Source organism: Saimiri boliviensis, chromosome 8 (assembly GCF_048565385.1).
Source record: "Saimiri boliviensis isolate mSaiBol1 chromosome 8, mSaiBol1.pri, whole genome shotgun sequence".
NCBI classification, from domain to species: domain Eukaryota; kingdom Metazoa; phylum Chordata; class Mammalia; order Primates; family Cebidae; genus Saimiri; species Saimiri boliviensis.
In genome coordinates this window covers 41,693,343-41,714,680 of record NC_133456.1, presented here as the reverse complement: position 1 = coordinate 41,714,680, position 21,338 = coordinate 41,693,343, and the positions used below count along the sequence as shown (strand labels likewise).

Sequence of the window (21,338 nt, the reverse complement as noted above, 5' to 3'; positions counted from 1 at the left end):
CATTGCCAGGGTATTAACATTCAGTTTGGTGTCTAATGTCACATAAGTTTTAGGCTTTTTGCTTTAATTAAATACAGTCAATGCTTACATCCAGTCCTTTGCTGTAAAATTTTCAGACATCTCTTGCTGTTTGAAATTTGATCCCCAGTAGTTTCCTCAAAAAGAGACCATGACCATTTCTTGAGTTGTTTCCCATTTTTTACAACTATTTACCTGTAGGCTTTTTCTGTGAAGAGTAGTTTGGTGAATATAAAAGTCTTGGTTTATACTTCCTTTCCTTGAGGATCTTTTAGTTTTTATTTCATCACCTGAAGCTGATTTTTTTGTAGAGAAGTTTGAAGCCAAAGTGAACTGTTTTGTCCCTATAGGTGACTTGATGTTTTATCTGTTGGTCAAAGGAATCTATTTTTTTTTTTACAGTCAAGTAATTTTATTATAATATGTCTTACTATTGACTATTCCAGGGGCAGTTTTTTCCCATTGTGTAGTATACCATTTCGATCATGTAGCTTTAAGTTTTATTGTTTTCCTGAAAAGCGTGCCTGATTTCTATCTTTAAAAATTATTCTGTTTTCTCTGAGTATTCAAAATTGTGCAGATATTGTCTCCCTTTCCTACTTCTATCATTAGCATTTTCTGTGTCATTAATTGCAAGCAATTCTTTTGTAATTTCTATTCTTTTTATTTGCTTTTTACTTTTATCCTCTATGCCAGGGGTCAGCAAACTTTTTCTGTAAAAGGCTAGATAACAAACAGTTTGGCAGGTCACATACAGTCTCTGTTGTGTATTCTTCTCTCTCTTTCCTCTCTCTCTTTCTCTCTTTATTATCTAAAACTGTAATTTCAGCTTCTGGGCAATAAATGAACAGGTAGTGGACAGGATTTGGCCCCTGAGTAATAGTTTGTGACCTTTGTTCTATATGCCCACTATGCTTACCAAAATGATCATTTGTCTTGTGTTCTTTCCAACTGTATGATTTCATTTATTGTTTCTTTTTTACTAAGTTCTGCAAATTATGTTTTATTTCATTGTCTCCTACAGTCTCAGCATCTCTTCATGTTTGTATTTATGAATTAGTCTTCTTTCATAAAAACGACTTTTTTCATTGAGTTTTTAAAAATGTATGTATAAATGTGTATGTTATTGCCTTCTGATGTGCATTTTTCTTTTTCTTTTTTCTAATTTACAGCTTTAGTGAGATATAGTTGACAAACAGTAGCACGAAATTCCAGTATATAATTTAATAGATTTTTGTATATGTATAATAATCAAGATAATTAACATACTGATTATCTCCAAAAGTTTCCTTGTCTTCCCATCACCTCTCCCAACCCTGTCCCATCCCTGAGCAACCACTGATCTGCTTTCTCTTGCTGTCAATTAGCTGCATCATCTGGAGTTTTATATTAAGTGAAATCACATAGTATGCAATCTTTTTATGTTTGACTTCTTTCACTTACAAGAATTATTTTAAAACTCATCCCTAGATGGGTGCAATGGCTCATGCCTATAATCCCAGCACTTTGGGAGGGAGGCTGAGGTGGGTGGATCACCTGAGGTCAGGAGTTCAAGACCAGCCTGATCAACATGGTGAAACCCCATCTCACATAATATACAAAATTAGCCAGGCATGGTAGTGCATGCTTATAATCCTAGCTACTCAAGAGGCTGAGGCAAGAGAATCGCTTGAATCCAGAAGGCAGAGATTGTGGTGAGCTGAGATCATGCCACTGCACTCCAGCCTGGGCAACAAGAGCAAAACTCCATCTCAAAAAAAAAAAAAAAACGTATACATATTGCTGTGTGAATCAAGAGTGCATTACTTCCTATTACTTAGTTTCCCACTGAATGGACATGCCATAATTTGTCCTTTCACCTCTTGATGATTATTTGGATGGCTTCTAGGTTTTCACAATTACAAACAAAGCTACTTACTATAAGCAAATAAGTACAAGTTTTCAAGAGGACATATGCTTACACTTCTCTTGACTAGTACCTAGGAGTGGATTATCTGGGTCACATGATAGGTATATTTTTAACTTTTTAAAAACTGCCAAACTAGGCTTACTCCTTTAATCCCAACCCTTTGAGAGGCCAAGGCAGGAGGATTTCTTGAGGCCAGGAGTTTGAAGCTGCTGTGAGCTATGACTGTACCACCACATTCCAGCCTAGGCAACAGAGAGACCCTGTCTCAAAAAACAAAGACTAAAACAAACAAACAAAAAAACACTGCCAAACTGTTTTCCTAAGTCATTTTGCCATTTTACATTTTCAGTGGTTGCTCTATATCCTAAGTCAATATAGTGTAATCAATCATTTTAACTTTATCCATTCTAGTAAGTGTAGAGTGGTATCAAATTGTGGTTTTAATTTGCAGTTTCCTTAATGATTAATGAAATCGACACTTTCCATATGTTTATTGGCTAGCTGCATGTCTCCTTTGGTGAAGTACCTGCTCAAATGTGTCTATTTTTTAATTGGATTGTCTTCTTATTACTGGGTTTTTTGTGTTTTTTTTCTTTGAGATGAAGTTTCATTATTGTTGCCGAGGCGGAGTGCAATGGTGTGATCTTGGCTCACTGTAACCTTCGCCTACCAGGTTCAAGCGATTCTCCTGCCTCAGCCTCCCAAGTAGCTCGCATTACAGGCATCTGCCACCACCCCTGGCTAATTTCATATTTTTAGTAGAGATGTGGTTTCTTCATGTTAGTGAGGCTGGTCTCAAATTCCCGATCTCAGGTGATCCACCCACCTCAGCCTCCCAAAGTATCAGGATTACAGGCATGAGCCACCACACCTGGCCGAGTTTTAAAAGTTTTCTCCATACTCTAGATACAAATACACTGTCATATTGTTTTGCAAATATTTTCTCCCAGTGTGTGGCTTGACTTTTCAGTTTCTTAACAATGTATTTGGAAGAGCAAAAGTCATTAATTTTGATAAGGTACAAGTTTTACATTTTTCATTTCATAGTTCATGCTTTTTGTGTCACATTTTAGAAACATGCCAAACACCAGGTAGCTAAAATTTCTTCCTATAATTTCTTCTAGAGGATTATCTTTACATTTAGCTCTATGATCCGTTTCAAAATAATGTTGTATATGACATAAAGATTCAATTGATTCAAAATAATCAATTATTATTTTGGGGGAATACACGGCCATCCAAATATTTTGGTTCCATTTGTTGAAAAGATTCTTCTTCTCTCACTGAAACGTTGTGATCCCTTAGTTGAAAATTGGCTGGCATGTATGTGTGGGTCTATTTCTAAACTCTCTATTCTATTTCATTGCTATCTTTGTCTCTTTTTACGCCAATAGAGTTTTATTACCAGTATTAAAATTAAGTAGTATGAATCCTCCCACTTTCTTTTTAAAAGTTATTTTAATTATTCTAAATTCTTTGCACTCCATATAAATTTTAGAATCAGTTTTTAATTTCTATCAAAATACCTGTTTGAATTTTAATTGAGGCCAATTTGAGAGAATAGACATCTTAGCCATGCTGACTCTTTGAATTCATGACATAGAATCTGTCTCTATTTATCTGTTTTATTTAATGTTTTCAGTAGTATTTTATAACTTTCAGTGTACAGGTCTTACACATCTTTTGTTAAATTTATCTCGAAGTATTTCATATATTTTAATGCTATTGGAAATGATATTTTTCAATTTCAATTTCTAATTGTTTGCTGCTAATATATAGAAATAGTTGATTTTCATATATTGATTTTGTATCCTGCAACCTTGCTAAAGTTCGTTTTAGTAGTTCTAGTAACTTTCTGTAAATATTATCTGATTTTCTACATAAACTACCAAATCTTAAAAGAAAAAAAAATCTTTTACCTCTTCTTCTGCAATCGGAGTGCCTTTTATTTCTTTTTCTCTCTTTTCACACCATCTAGAACCTCCTGTACAATGTGGAACTGGAGGGGTAGAGGGAAACTCCCTTGCCTCATTTCTGACCTTAGTGGGAGAACATTGATTCTTTCACTAATAAGCATGATTTTAGCTGCAAGTGTTTTGTAGATGCCCTTTATCAATTGAGAGAATTTTCTTCTATTCCTGCTTTCCCAAAAATTTTATCAGGAATGGCTATAGTTGCTTCTTTTTCGTCGTTTTATTTTGCTAGAATTCTTCAGCATTTTTCTTATGGCATTTTATTTATGTGTTACATTATTATATGGTTTCTTATTGAAATTGTACTGGAATCTTTGTGTGTGTGTGTGTGTGTGTATCTGTTGAGATGCTATACTACTTTGTTTTATTTAAACATATCATTACAAAAGTTAGATTTTCCAGGTCCAGCTCTTTACCAGTTTTCTACAGAAAGGGTAAGTGGAAGGCAAAATTCTAGGCAAGTTATTTTTCACAAAGAAAGCTTCTTTTCTTCTGAACGCTATAAAAAATACTGCTTCTGCAAATTATGACTTATTTGAGTCCTTTCCTGTGCATTTCACATCTACTTTTGTGAATCAAAGTTGCTCCAGTAGGGTTCCTGTTGCCTGCTGGCTATTTCAGACAAAAGGCTATAGCTTTCCCATCTCTAGATGTATCTTTCTTCAGTTTAAGTGTATATTTGTATTCATTCTTTTGATATGCTATCACTGGGCTCTTCCTTCAATTTATCTTGCATTCTTCCTGTGGAGCTCCTGCATCATCTTGATTGCTTTGAGCAGCCCTAAGAAATATGTTCATATATATCTATGCTATGGCTTGAATATGTCCCCCAAAAGCATGTACTGGAAACTTAATCTGCAATGCAACAGTGTTGGAAGGTTGAGCCTAAAGGGAGGTGTTTAGGTTATGAGGATTTCATCCTCATGAATGGATTAATGCTAATTATTAAAGGGTTTGAGGCTCTAAGTTCAATCTCTCTCTCTTGCCCTCTTTAGTTCTCTTGCGTTCTGCCACAGGATTACACAGCAGGAAGGCCCTGACAAGATGCTAGCACCTTGATATTGAACTCCCCAGCCTTTAGAACTGTGAGAAATAAATTTCTTTTCTTCATAAATTACCCAATTTTTGGTATTATGATATAGTATCACAATATAGACTAAGACAGTTTCCTAGTTTGACTAAAATTTCAGTTTGCATTTTTGTCTTCCATTTTCTGTGTTGCTCTTAGAAGAGTTTCAGAAAAAGAATGGGGAAATGCTAAGTCTATGTAGCCATATTTATACCAAAAGTTCCCTATAACACTTCACCTACCTTTATCATTGTACGTATCACACTGTCTAATAGTTATATGTTGGCATATGTGTCTCTCTCGATTGACTGTAAACTCCCAATCATTTGTTTTATCTGTAGTACCTCGTACAAGATTTTGAGTATTACAGGTTCTCAACAAAATGTTGATGATTAACAGGATAAACAGATGCTTCCAGAGCCTACTGGTCATCTCTTTCATAGCCAAAACAGTGCCACAAGTCTACTCTACATTCAAAATATGGTTACTTCTCCACTACTTGTTGGAACTTATCACACCATTCAGATGCTTTATATTAAATTCCAGTGTATACTCTCTTCCAGTGTTTGTATCACTCTGGGATGAGTATTTTCACGATGTGTGATTCTGTTAAATTATTTGGGTTTGTAATATTTTAGGTGCTAGCTTGAAGATAATTATTTTGCGTTACATAGTTTTATTGTAATGGATTTTATCCTGACACTAATTATATCACTAAACGGAATTTTGAGTAAATAAAAATTTTATAACTTCTATAAATTATGCTCTTTCATTTTAACTTCAGAGTTGCTTCTACCAAAAAACTTGAGATACTATAGAAAAACATAGCAAAGACGTCTCAACTACATTTTGAGTAGAAAAACATTAATAATTATGGTCAATTAAAACTTTTTTAGTAGATAGGGGGTTTCACAATGTTGGCCAGGCTGGTTTTGAACTCTTGACCTCAGGTGATCTGCCCTCCTTGGCCTCCCAAAGTGCTAGGATTACAGGTGTGAGCCACTGTGCCCAGCCCCAAATAAAACATTTTAAGGTAATAACAGAAGCAAGAACAGACACAGTAACCACCTCTAGTAACAGGATGAAGGCAAAAATTCACTCATAATTGGAAGAGCACAGCAGGAGACAGAGGAAGAACTCAAAGACAGCAGCACTGAACACCCTTTCTCCATTAGATCTATACCTAGAAGGTTTTACCATAGTCAATGAATGGGTTACGTTTTAACTATACCTTTAGTAAAGTGCACCATATCCTTAAGGACATCAGGTCTGTTCCTCCCACCCATCTGGATTCTGCTCATCTTCTTCCTTAATTCTATCACATGTTGCTTTCACTTTGGAACTCCAGGGGTAGCTCAAGTTCAGTCTTTTCATCTCTTAAAAATTATCTACCTCTGAAATGCTTTTCTCTTCTTTATAATTTATAGTTCTTCTAATTCTTTCAGGATTATTATCAATGCTCTTCATATACACAAAAACTTCCTTTCCCACAGTTGTCCTTTCTCTGAATTTATTATACCCCTCTTGATTTCCCTTCTATTCCCAATCCTGCCTGAGAAAAATAGTCCATCACATCAGCTAAGCTCTGCCATGCTATCCTAATAATCCTCAGTCTTGGATCAATCTCATCATTTTCCATCTCTGCAGAAATTCCAGGTGCTAAAATTTGTGCAAATTGAGTATCTCTTATCCAAAATGCCCAGGAACAGAAGTGATTCCCAGGACAGTCAGTATGGGAATCTGATTTGGGATTTTTTTTGAATTTTGGAATATTTGCACATATATAATTATTTATCTTGGGAACCCAAGTCTGAACATGAAAACCATTTATGTTTCATATATAACTTATACACATAGTCTTAAGGTAATTTTATACAATATTTTAAATACTTTTGTGCGTGAAACAATGTTTTGACTGTGTTTTGACTGCAACCTGTCACATAAAACCAGATGAATTTTCCTCTTGCAGTGTCATGTCGCACTCAAAAAATTTTAAATTTTGGATTATTTTGAATTTCAAATTTTCAGAACAGCGATGCTTAAACTATATATAACCACGGTATCCACACTACAAGAAGTATGCCTGGTTCTCATACTCTTCTGGATGATCTTTTCACTTTTCCCTAACTAGTTTCTGTATCCATGTCCACAAAGATTGTTCCAAATCTATACTGTACCCTCTACATCGGACCTGCATCTTTCACTCAGATGACCCTGCCTCCTCTTTAGATAGTAGAAAAAAATTTAAGGTTTTTAGGTGTGTGTGTGTGAACACCCTTAACTTCTTGTCCACAATCTCAGAGGAAAACATGTCCCTCCTCCCGCCCTAACTTAAACCCTGCAGCTAGGTCTTAGTAATCCTTCCTTCCTCTCCTTGCTGGACTCTCTACGTGAAAAAGGTCCCACCACACCTGTGTGCTATATTTCTCCAATTTTGCTGGCTTTTTTCTCTTAGTCCAGAAACATTGTCTCATCTCACTCTGTCACCTAGGCTGGAGTGCAGTGGCACCATCTCCACTTACTACAACTTTTGCCTCCCAGGTTCAATCGATTTTACCGAACCATGAAGTTACCTCAACCCCACATAACGCTCTAGCTGTAACCCCATGTTTCTTTGCTTCTTTAGTACAAAACCTCCTAACACAGCTTATTACTCATGGCTTCCATTTCTTTACTTCCCATTCACCATTTCCCCTGATCCCACCTGGCTTTCCCTCTGAAACTTACCTTGCTGAGGTTGGCAATGGCCTTTCTGTCATAAGGCCCAATGAACTCAGCACAATGCTAAGTACTTATCATTGATCATAACAGATACAGAGGAAATACTTGCCTACTTAATTTAATAATCCAATGGAATTGAAGTGAAAAGGTCAAAGCAAAATATAGAACACAAGATTAGGGCCAGGCGTGGTGGCTCGCACCTGTAATCCCAGTACTTTGGGAGGCCAAGGTGAGCAGATCAACTGAAGTTGGGAGTTTGAGACCAGCCTGACCAACATGGAGAAACCCCATCTCTACTAAAAATATAAAATTAGCTGGACATGGTAGCATATATCTGTGATCCCAGCTACTCAGGAGGCTGAGGCAAGAGAATCACTTGAACCCAGGAAGCGGAGGTTGCTATGAGCCACGATCACGCCATTTCACTCCAGCCTGGGCAACAAGAGCAAAATTCCATCTCAAAAATAATAAAATAAAAAATAATAAACAAATAAATAAAACCCACCAGATGAAAGTTTTCTAAAGCATTAATACAAAAAGTAGGATACTTTCTTTTATCTATTGAAGTATCCTCTATGCAATTTACACATAATTAGTGTACTAAATTTACACATGTTAAGTATACTAAATGAAGCTGAGCTAAATGAAAAATGTAAATAGTTCCCCTAAAAGTTGTCCTTCTAATTCTAATTAGAGACAGAGATTTCCACTAATAGATACATTTCCACTAACAGATGAAGATTTTCAGCAGCACTTTTGGGGTTGGCCTATAGTTTTAAAAATACATTTTTTAAAAAATCACATATTTACTTTTTTTAGGAATACATTCTTACATCTTTGATTGCATTTTTGTAAAATAGAAATCTGAATAACACAGTTAACCCACACTTCAAAATCTGAGTTACTTAATGAGTTTACCAGTGATAGCATCATTTTTATCATCATCATCTTTTCAGATTTCAAAGAATCATTACCCTAGAAAGCTGAAAATATCAGTATTCATTTTTTTAAATGACACTTGTAACTTCTCCCAGCAAGACTATTACATTTCTTTATGAGTTCAGAAAGTCCTGCAAATCACAGACAGAATCAGTGAGAGCTGCATGAGACGAACTGTCTCTGGAAGTAGAAAAACTGAAGAATCCTTAAACCAGGAATGAAGAATTGAATAGCGGTGACGCATAGCATCATTTGGGAAGCTGGCAGAAATGCAGATTCCAAAGCACCAGACTCAGATTCTTGTTTAGTCTGTCTGGTGTAGATCTCAGGAGCGAGTACTTCTATAAAATTTTGACACTGCTCTCTACCAGAAAGCCCCATAATTGTAGACTCACAGCCCTGGAAAGTAAAGAATGATACTTTCTAATTTTCTATCAATTGTTTGTGGGACTATGGAGAAAATATTTTTATGTTTCTACATAGTTAGGATTTTCTGATTAAATGTACTTCACTTGGGGCCTGGACTAAAAGAGCAAGTCTTAGAATTTGATCTGCAACTGATTATTAGTGGAGAAGGCATCTAAAGAGATTTGCCTCCAGAGACATTTACCTCTCTGGAGGTATCTGTTTATATTTTAAGGGAGGAATAAAATCTGGGACCAGAGACAAGACCAGAGTTGTCAAACTGAAGAAACTAGTCTCATCTTTCCCCATCCCCAGAGATCTGTTTATATTCCAAAGGGTAAGAGTTACAACCCAGGGTCCTTCCCAAAGAGCAAGAGTGTGGAGAGGGTGGTTGCTACTCTCCTATAGAAATGTCCGGACACATTTTCTTAGAAGTTCTTTGCCTTTAGTACGAATCGTAGGATATCATCTGATCTGACTCTCATCCGATCCATTGCTTCAGGGGTAAAAACTGGAGCAAAGGGCAATTAGCTTGATTACTTGTAGCATAACAATTTGTTCTGCTTCAGAAATATCATGCTTATATTCAAAACAGTAGTAAATACAGATATTTGAAACATAACTGCTTGTGATAAAAGATTCACAACTAATATTCATGGGTTCTAAAATTCGAATGGGTCTTTGTAAACATCTAGCTTAATTCCCCACCCCCGCCTTTTTTATTTGTTAAAGCAGGAACCACTCAACTGTGTCCTCTCCCTATTCCTCTCCCAAAGGAAGAGAGGAATAATCATCAATAGCAAATGAATGGCCAGTTGCAGTGAAGCAACGCTGGCCCCACACTCAGGAGAGAACGCTGCGCCTCCTCTTCCTGGTTTCCTGTGCCCTAAATGTTCAGAGAAACTTCTCCAGAAATGACCTATAGGCATGATTCCTGAAAATACAGTCTTCTTCTTCTTCTTTTCCCCAGGCTGGGGATACTCAGATCAATGACTACAGACACCAGGCAGGCCTGAGGTCACTCAGCTAATGAACAACAGAGCCGGGACTTGAAGGCAGGGATCCTAACGCCAGGCCACAGCTGTCCACTACATCCTGCTGCTTGTACCTCCTTCTTCAAAGAGCTCCTAAGCATTCCTCCTTCTATAAAGCTTTCCAAAGTTACTTTGCCTTCCAAATCTGCCCGCTATAGACTGAGCTACTCAGAAAAAGAAATTATGATTACTATTAGCAGTTAATGTCTCAATTTCTCTTACGCAGAAGAGCAACTGAGCCAAACTGAAATGAGAAAAGCAGAGTCCTTTGAACAGCTTTGAACTAAGAATCAATCCTATATTTCAGATGCACTCCTATCCCTACATCACGCTGGCCAGAGGGGCAATATAGTTCAGTAATAGAATCAGGGGTCTAGAGCCAGTCTGCATTGGCTGAAATCATGGTTCTGCAGTTTCCTAACTCCATCTTTGGCAGATTATTTCTCTCTGACTCGGTTTCCTCATCCACAAAACAGGAATCATAATAATAATAGTATTGTAATGAGGATTAAATGTCAGTGCACTAAGAGCACTAATAGAGGCACATGCTAAGTGTTTCATCATTTCACCCCTCCATTCATCCTTCTCATTAGGTTTCTTCCTCTACGTAATATGTACAGTTATGTACAGTTATAGGAATCAGGTAGTTTCAAAATTTCACCAAAAGTATACATAATTACGGAAATCTCAGGGAGAAACTGGAGAGAAGGGAATTGGAAATATGAAAAATATGTAATTATCCTTTATTACAAAATATTCTGCAGTGACCACATGGTATAATACGTGCAAAAACAGATAGTGGGTGAACCGTGAAGTATATGCAGCTTAAGCGGCAACGTCCCCTCTTACACAAGCCTCTTCTATGGCACTGTCCTAACTTCATATTTATAATTTGGTATTTTCTACTTTAAAAGGATCCCCAAAATTGTATGAACCTCAGGCTCAAACAAAACAAAATGGAAATTAGATCTGCTCCTGTTCAGAAGCATTTTAAGTAATACTTCCTTATTTTCAAACGCCAGAAATTATTCCTAGTGGTCTTGGCTAGTGCCTACAAGACCTTCTTGGGGTCCCACCAAGAAGAGGAAAGGTTATTCTAGACCATTGCGAAGCAAAGTTCATGGACTCATGTCAGTTCTTTAGGACTGCATGCAAACCCCGATGTGTCAGGAGACCTTGTAACCTGGTTAGAATGCTGGACTTGGTGGGGGAACACTAACTGAAGGAGTGGAGAGGTTAAATCACACGCTGGTAAAGTACAGGTGAAAAACAGACCCCAATTAAGATGAAGTATGAATTTTACTCAAGCCTCTAGAAATTTAGACCGAGGAAGGGAGCAGATTCAGATCACAAATATGGTCAGGGGACACGGGTGAATTGAGGTTGAATCAGGGGTACAAGATACGAGATTTAAGTTCAAAATCAGAACAGTCATGAAACACAGTTCTCCAAACTGAATTCAAAATATAAATTTAGGTCCTAAGTAAGAAGGAAATTGGATCAAGCAAGTTGAAAAACAGATTCAGGCTCAGAGAGGAGGACTCAGGTGGGTTGGTGCCCAGGGGTACAGGCGCAGAGGCTCAGGTTTCCTTGAGAGGGGAGCAGCGAGCAGCCTACTGTGGAAGGAAGCCAAAGACTTGTATCTTACTCTAAGCAGAGTCAGGGAACAGGCCCTGACATGTACCCAGGACACCAGGCAGCCTCTGATGGTCCCTGATTAATATGCACACTAACTGGGGACTGGCTGTACATAGAGTTCATATGCTTAAGGAGTTTTTGTAGGGTAGAGATCAAATAGGTGTATTTCGATTAAAACCAAAATTAGCATTCCCTGCAGTGAAAATCATTTCAGACAACACATCTGAACCTCTACTCCTCTCTCCATTTCTGCTGATGTGAACGGGAATGACTGACTAGCATGCAAAGAGAGGGATGTAATGAGGCAAGACTGCCTGCCACTATCAAAGCTATTGGTGTCCTTCTTGGAGGAAAAATGTGTTCCCTCTGGGCTCAAACTTCTCTTGGCCTTTGAAAACAGCATTTGGCCACTTCTGTGAAGCTCAGGAGCAGACAACAATGGATGACATTCCTCAGTGTCAACCCCATGGCAAAATAAAGATACTTATAAAGCCAGGAGCTGAGAATGTCCTGAGTTCCCTGCACCACACTGTGCCACAAAGCCAGGCTGTTCTGACACCCTTTAATCATTAGTGCTGCCTGGGTCAGTTCAGTAAACTACGAATGCTGTTCCATCACATCAGCTTCTCAAGAAAGGACGAGTAAGAAAATAATTTGGACATTCAGTGCAAGTTACGGAGTTGAACTCCTGTTAGACGCCTACTGTGGCCGACATTGCACCAGGTGTGGTGGTAGGAGGTACACAGAAGAAAGCAATACATGATACCTGCCTTCAAGGGACTTGTACTCTAGTTAATCATAAGCGATTTGTTTAATTACTCATTTCGTATGCCGTGAACACAGGGCATAGGACCCAAAAGTGTGAATATATTATGCATTATCCCTCTTCGAAAAGCAATACATCACCAAAGAGAAATGAGATCTTTGCAGTAAGAGCAATAAAGGAAAATATTTCATCTACAATAACTAGAATAGTCACTTATTAGACAAGGGCCTTTAGGTGTCACAAATTTTGGATCATGACAGTTTATATAAGGAGACTGAAACGCACTCTTGAATAATACATAAATGTATTTTCTATGGCGTCTGTCACTATAGTTATACAGATTTCAGCAGCCTATACAATAATGACACATTAAAAAGATTAAATTCTACATGGAAAAATGCATTCACATTCTTCATTACAAAGTTGTACTCAGATACGCCATTCAATTTGAAAAACACAGCTGAAAGTTCAGCAAGCCTTCTTTGCTCTACATTTACTGCTAAAACAACCAATGTGGGAATTGCCAGATTATACTATTTTCATTTCTGAATGTATGTGTGTCCACATGAGCACTGAAAAAGAATGGAATTCTATTGCTGGAGTTCCTTCTCAGGCATGAAGTCTTATAAAGGCTATTTATTTGATTGGATGACTATGAACATAACAAATGAAATCCAAAGGCAGTCTCTGTACTCCAATCCAAATACAACAGTTTACTATCAACAGGTGTAAGAAAATTTGGTCTGCAGTAATACATGCAGAAGTTGGTAAGTCTAACCTATGTAGAGTCAACCAAGCCAATCAAATACAAAATATTCATCTTTCAGGAATTCTGCATAAATCAAATTATTCCTTCCATCCTTCATTCATGGTTTGCTAAATACCTATTACGTGAAAGCTGCAGGCCTAGGTGCTGTTGGGAATGCAAAGATGAATAAAAAATAGTCCTTTCTTTCAAAGAGCAGATAAGTCTGATTGGGAGACAGATAAGATACCTAATTAACTGTAACATTAGACACAAAGTAACTATAATACCAGGTAGAAAGTAAAACAGTAAGAAAGACCACATGGGACAAAGGGAACTGGAAAGAAGGAGATAGTTTTCCAAGTAGGTAAATAAGAATTCAAACAGGGATTGGCAATAGTTTGGGATTTTGAAGGACTGGAGAAGAACCAGAGGGTGCTCCAGCTAAGAATGCAGATACAAAGGCCCGCAGAGCAGCATGGGAGTGAACACTCATAAGGAACATGGAGAAGCTCAGTAGGAGCACCACACAGAGTGGAAGAAACTAAGGCTATTATATTAATAGAAAGGCAACTAGTGTCAGATTATAGACAGCCTGGACTGTAAGCCAAGAAATTTATACTAAACGGAAAAGATTAGTTCAGAAAGGCCTAGGGGACACATAAGCAATCCATCACACATCGCACAAATATATCGATTATGCAAATACGCTAGTCATTAACATTACTTAGGTATAAAGGGGTAAATATAGGGTAGCTTAAATCAGGGAAAAAACTATGATCTGTCTTTTAATGACTGAGGGTATTAAGTGGATTTCACATGGTACCATGAAACCCTGAATAAAGTGTAAGTAAAACTAGATTCTGTGTGCATGATGACACGATCGCCCTTGTTATATAACAGAAGGGGGAAGAGAAATTTTTAAGTTAAAAATTGAGAAAAAGGCAAATTGAGAATGAGGAGGTCCTGAAATACAGAGAAATGGATTTTACAACATTACGGTTTTTAAATTGTTTCCTAGGTTTACAGAAAAATAACAATTATTCAGCTAATATGGCAATTACAACTGAGCAATCAAGTGAAACAATGGAAATGAAAGTTTCATCATCTGGCCAGCAGGTGGCACTTGCCACTCAATATAGAAAATAGCAGGTAATGAGGAATGAAGCTGAAAGTGGAGTCAGAAACCACTCATTCATCTATTCAGAAGGATAAAGATGCGGATGGGTTGTATTCAGAAGCACAATTTATAACGAGGATCTTAGCTTGTTGACATAGCTTATCAATTACATGGAGGACAACCCTTTTACTCTATAATATGCACCACAGGTGACAGATCTGGAATTTGAGCTCTCCCATTTAGTTTACTGAACTTAGGTATTTCCCTTAACAAATATAATTTGCAATATATAAGTTTGCTACTACTGTAAAGTTCTTATGTCCTTTTTGTCTGTATTTTTCCTATGAGACTGTGAAGAAAATTGTGCTGGAATTAGGCAAAAAGGAAATGAATTCCAACTTCACCATTTAAAGTTTTGTGACTTAAAATTATTTAACTTTTTGGATTTCACTTTTCTCTTTGTTCAAATAGATATTGCTAGCTGAAATGTTGTAGGAATTAAATATGATACCTTTAGACCTAGCTACTTCATTTTCTCCTACGGGACAACATCTAACGATCAGGATACCTCTCTTACCATCTAATCCAGGCATCCCCAAACTACGGCCCACGGGCCACATGCGGCCCCCTGAGGCCATTTATCCGGCCCCCGCCGCACTTCAGGAAGGGGCACCTCTTTCATTGGTGGTCAGTGAGAGGAGCACAGTATGTGGCGGCCCTCCAACAGTCTGAGGGACAGTGAACTGGCCTCCTGTGTAAAAAGTTTGGGGACGTCTGATAATCATTAGATAACCACAGAACCTAAACTCCAGAAAGATCTCTGATTTTCCTAGTCAACCCTTCATTTTCCAGATCAAGATGGCTGCTACCATTAAAGCTGAAATGGAAGAGAGTTAAGAGATAGGGTATTCAGGTTTGGGTCACTTTTATATTCACTACCCAGGTCTGGTCAATGGATAAGTGGTCACCGGGAGTGGGAGGGAGGAAGAGAAAACAGGAGGTGGGCAAATAATAATTACATGTCATATATTGTACGATTTTGCGATACTGAGAGAATAGGCGAACGGACACCAACAGCAGACACACAGTGAATCATGGTAATAAACTAGCCAGTTCTTGATTTTCCAGTGGTGTCTAGCCTGCACCGAGTGTCTACGCTGAACCTGAATAAAGCCAATGATGCCCTGCTTTTCTGGCTCTCCCATCCTTGCTTACATCACATTCCAAAACTTCTTCTAACAGGTTTTAGAAGACAGGAGAACAAGAAATGTATACTGAACACTGGATGGTTTTGACATCTTATTTTTGGCATCAGATAAATGTCACCAAAACATAGTTTTGAACACTTTCATGGATTATTTTTGTGAAAGGGGGAATCGAGGTCATCTTTCAGAGGCCTTCTATTCAATAATTACCGTATAATAATTAAATGGGAGTTACATCATTATTAACAAGTCACACCATTTTTAAAAGACAGATACCACATAAATACTGAGTTTAATTTTTAAAATATGTAAGCTTAGCATGTAATTTAAGTGACTGGTTCCATGAAGGCACAAATCAGTGCTCATCTCCAAGTAATTCTTTAGGTTGTTTTTCTTACCTGAAATGCCTTATCCTTTTCCCTCTATTTATCCTAAATAGACTACAAGACACAAGTGTCAGTTCCCCTACACAATTTTATTTGATTTTTTTTTTTTTCCCTGAGACAGAGTCGCACTCTTTCCCCCAGGCTGGAGTGCAGTAGCACGGGCTCACTGCAACCTCTACCTCCCAAGTTCAAAGGATTCTCTCACCTCAGCCTCCCAAGAAGCTGGGATTACAGGAGTGAGCCACCATGCCCAGCTAATTTTTTTGTATTTTTTGTAGAGACGATGTTTCACAATGTTTGCCAGGCTGGTCTCAAACTCCTGACCTTGAGTGATCTGCCCGCCTCAGCCTCCCAAAGTGCTGGAATTACAGGCGTGAGCCACTGCACCCGACCTCATATAGCTTTCTTTGATTGAAGCGGCCCTCACTGTCTTCTGTAGTAAACTTCTATTCCCGTGTCAGTTACAGGAAGTAAACACATTTGAATTAACATTACTTTATAGTGGTTGCTCATTTTTACATAGCTGTCAGACTTGGTCCACAAAAAGACTGTATAATATCTGAGGGCATGTTTTATTTGTTGATTCAACTACCTATTGAGTACCCAGTATATGCCAGGCACTATTTTGGTTAATACAGATTCACAGTAAGTAAAACAAGACTATCCCTGCTCTTATGGAACTTATATTTTGGTTACAGACACTCTGTATTCCCCATAATACTCAGCCTGGGAGAGACCTGAGGGCAAATATGTGCTCAGTGATCACCTCAAAATTAACTGGTTGCCTCTGGTTGAGTGAATCTTAACCCAAAGCCTGCCTTGATTACCACAAAAGCAGGGTCAGGTAGAGACCCCGAGAACTAGAAAGTATGTAAAAGGTATTAGAAATCTTTTCAAAAAAAAAAAAAAGAGATTTTGTAAAATTTTCCTTTTGCAAAAGGGAAAAAAAGGATGGAGAGGATTCTTACATCCTTTGAAGTACTGGCAGTGAATTTCTATGTAAGTACTGCTAAATTTCTTTGTTTACATTTGAAACAAACTAAATCTATAACCTTGGCTTAAATCTTATTTTTAAAAATCAACTACCAAGAAAAAAGAATAAGCAAAACTGTTGGCCCAAATCTGCTATTCCATCAGCTGCTATCAAATTCTCTGCCTCAGTGATGAATACAACATCCAATACTAAACAAACAAGCTAATTAAGTCTTGGTGATCGCCATTATTACTATACAGGGGTTGGCTATGATCGCTACAGAAAAGATAAACAATGTCCAGAAATGCAAATAAAGATGCAATCAATTCAGAATGTGCTGAATGCCTTCACAAAGCTGCAAAGTATGATAAATAAAATAAGAAACAAAATTGAAATATTTCATAACAAAAAGATCTGAATGTACTTAATTATTTACTAAAAGTTTGTGAAAACTTTGTTGCTGACTTATGTTATCAAACCCTTAAAAACTGTAGAAAGTTGAACCACTTTTTAGAGGTGGGGAGTGCTTAGGAGAATGTGTTTCCAAAGTGACTCAGTATCTTTCCAAGAGAGACCCTAAGACTCCAGGGTAGAAATGAAGGCTTGGGGTTTTTTTGGTTGTAATCTCAGGTGGTATCTGGCTTGCACTGCAGAACCCTAGCAAGCTAAGTGAGGTAAAAAGAGTAATCCTCCATGAGCCCAGGAAAACACTATAAGCTGCACGGCTGGGGAGCTTAACTTCCACTTTATCATTGAATTTTCTATTTTAATAAGCATTTTATTTCCTGACATCTATAGAAGTGTTGTTCACACATTTAGACATATGCAACAAGTGCTATTTGAGAAAGCTGACAGGCATACAATTAAAAATATGTGCTAAATCTATAGAGATTTAATTATTAGTCAAGAAAATAAAATAATTTTTCTACATGTCACACTTTCTTACACTTAAAATTGTCATGGTTACCTATGTTGATTGATGGTAATGTTTTATTTATTGAATTTTCTTAACAATTAAATATGACTTTGACTCTCTAAATTAATAGGTTAACGCTTTTTAAAAGAACTCTTTACCTTAAAACCCTCCCTCAGGGAAGAAGTGTAACAAAACCGAAACAGCCTATCCTTTGGAGTTATACAAACTTGTGTTACATCTTGACCACATGGCCTTGGACATGCCGGCTGATTTGGGCTCTATGTGCAGCTGTGGAGTGGAAAGGAAATAAATGTCTCTATTTCTCACATGCATTGTTGTGTAGGTGGGCTTAGGTATCATTAGAGAGTATTTTTTTTTTTACAAAGTTCTCCACCCTCCTCTGTACTCTTTCTCTAGAACAGGTCTTAGATCCAAAATTAAAAGATCTCAAAAAGGACAGCAAAAAGAGTATACACATTTTATTGTGTAAACCGCTTTAGTCAATTTGCACATATGAAACCAACAGCTCAAGAATCACAGTAGAATTGGGGAGGAATTAATAACAACTCACCTGTGGCTGTTGTTCTGCCAGTCTATTCTGATACTTTACGACCGACTCTCTAAGTTGCTTCTCTTTCTCATTTTTTGATGGTGATACTATGCTCATGGCACCCAGGGGAATGGAAGGTAGACGTTCTATGTGATGACAACTTCAGAATCAACAAGTACAAGATTAACATCAGGAGGAAATACAAAACTATTTACTGTCTCTAAAAGATGATTTGCTTCTAAAAGGAGTTACTCTTTATGTCACATATCCAAAATTCAAATACAAACGAAAAGCACTGTATTGGTGGCTTTAGGTAACAAATGACCTTAAATCTCCAGTTTGCATGGAAAACAGTTTAATAAAAAACGTGGACAGTGGCATATATTTACAAGGATGGGAAAGTGTCAATTACATTGCGAATGCTTCATTTATTCTACATTATCATGAAATGAAGCCATTTGCAAAAATTATTTCAGATCACGGAGCTTATCTCATCACTGTCATTTCCCCCGCCTCCGAGAACTTGGTAGAGAAATACATATGCCTCTTTAAAATACAGCAAATCATTATGCCTCTGAAACACATGGATTATCTGTTTGATGACCCAGGATCACTGTGAAGACCAGTGACTACGTGATGTGATGTAGGATTCAGCAACAGCCTTGGAGGTCCTAAGCTGCATAGAGCCCCTTCTGCAAATCGCCCGTTGGTCCTGACTGCAGCATCCTGCCCAAGTGCTCTATTGTCATAAGGGTTATCTGCTTCTGGCAGCCACTCTGCTTCCCAGCCTTACCGATGTGCTGTTCTAACAACTTGTGAGTTAGTAAATATATAATAACGTAGAATGATTTGTAAGTGGACAATAATCAGGCTACGGATGAGCACATTTCTTGTTATAATTACAACAAAAAATACTAATAACCCTCAAAGCATATGGTTTGGAAGGTTTGAGGCCATTTTTTTCCTTATTTTTGCTTTTGTGGCTATGTACTGGGAAACTGAGTCAGCCAAACTGCTGAAAAAGTAAGATATTATTTTGTTCAGTTTGGTATCAAAGCTTGATACAGACAAGAAGTTCAACTCCCGCTAGGCATCGCTTTGATTCAGGGCATGGCGGGGAACATTCATAGTGCCGTAAGATGCTGAGGTTAGTTCTTCAAGCCCACTCTAGGTCTAGGAGTTTTCTATTATTGATTGGGAGTGGGGAGGGGATGAGTTCCACTGAGCTACCAAAAAAAAGGAGAAAGGGACAGAAGTCCACAGAAAATACAGGGGTGTTAATCTAGGCGAGGGAGGAGGAGGCTGAGGATTGAGAGAAGACTTTCTCCCATCTGGAACGGGGAGGGAAAAGTGAGGTAGCTCAGACCCACCATTTCTGTTTTTCAGGGCTGCAGCATATATTTTTCTCACTCCATACCAACAGAGAAGAGTTAGGAACTACAATCAAATTCAGGCACTACTGTGAAAACACACTTAATTCCACCCACATATGGTGTTTGTTATTATGGTTGTTTTCAAAGAAAGGTGCTAGATAAGCAAATCCCAGGGACAACTTCTATATATACAGCGACCTGCAGTGTTGTTTTGAAGACATCTGTGGGGCGGCATCTATATAGGTTTCTATTTCATTTCAGAAAAGAACCTGTGGCAACATTAAGTTTTTATTCTGAAGAGAGAAACCTCAACCATTTTATTAGAAGGCAATTCATTCAACTGTCTTCATTTAAAGATGTTTGGAAATGAATTAAGCTTTAATGTGCAATATAATACATGGATATTTTTCAACATCCTTTTCAAAATTCAGACATTTTTGGTTCAGCCAAGTAATAGGCATCATTTTTACTCTGCTGGTAATCCCTGTTTTCAATGCAGATAAGTGCATAGTATGAATGTAATGGAAGCATACCGATAGCTATTTCTCAGGTATTGTGTCAAAAATGTATTGCCTCCCTCTGTGCTTAAAGCAGAAAACAAAACCAGGTTCCAATCATTTGAAAAAAGAGTGGCTCCACTTTACCCTGTCCAGGTTACTGAATACCACCATTTGTAAGATGTATTTTGTCCACTAAAAAGTATCTCAATGATACCAAGCTTCCTGAAACGGGAAAGGGTGCCTTCCAACAGACAGTGTGGTAAGGCAGGAAGAGTATAGGTTTTGCATCAGCAACTTGGCATCCAGCTTCAGCTGTAGTGAAGAATTCTGGGCAAGTCACTAATCCTTTCTTAGCCACTCTATTTTCTTCTCTGAAAAATGGGGAAAGTTCAGGGCCGGGCGCGGTGGCTCAAGCTTGTAATCCCAGCACTTTGGGAGGCCGAGGCGGGTGGATCACGAGGTCAAGAGATCGAGACCATCCTGGTCAACATGGTGAAACCCCGTCTCTACTAAAAATACAAAAAATTAGCTGGGCATGGTGGCGCGTGCCTTTAATCCCAGGTACTCAGGAGGCTGAGGCAGGAGAATTGCCTGAACCCAGGAGGCGGAGGTTGCGGTGAGCCGAGATCGCGCCATTGCATTCCAGCCTGGGTAATAAGAGCGAAACTCCGTCTCAAAAAAAAAAAAAAAATGGGGAAAGTTCATAGGCCTTTTATAGTAATGGAATGAGATAGCAAATGTAATTGCAAAGTAAGAGAAAGTTATTATGCTTCCAGTCAGAGTTCTAGTTACACATTGTTCATTCAAATGCTGTCCGTTGACATCGTCCTTGCTGACAATTGGCAATTAACTACTGACAAGAAACTGTATTTTCTGTAAATACAGGCAATGATACTTTTCATCCCATTAATCTGTCCCTCTACTCATAGATTATTCCCTAATAAATAACTATACTTGTCATCATTTTGATACACTTATTTTAAGCAATCTATCCAAACCCAATGGCATATATGTCAGGGGGTTTGCCTAACAATAATTTATTTCAAGGCATATTCTCAAGGTATAGATGGCCTATCCTACCATTTTGAATCAAAGGAC

General features: G+C 37.9%; 1 protein-coding gene and 1 non-coding gene across 2 annotated transcripts in view; both read right to left on the bottom strand.

Moving 5' to 3' along the window:
• The window catches only part of MORC1 (MORC family CW-type zinc finger 1), a 168,890-nt gene that overhangs the window by 53,935 nt on the left and 93,617 nt on the right, over nt 1–21,338 (bottom strand). The window contains 1 exon segment of the mRNA XM_074405314.1: nt 18,389–18,527. Within this exon segment, the coding sequence (XP_074261415.1) occupies nt 18,389–18,527 (139 nt within the window).
• LOC120367295 (small nucleolar RNA U3) lies at nt 9,772–9,984 on the bottom strand. Its single transcript, XR_005581705.1, has one exon. It is a non-coding gene; the product is annotated as a small nucleolar RNA U3 (small nucleolar RNA).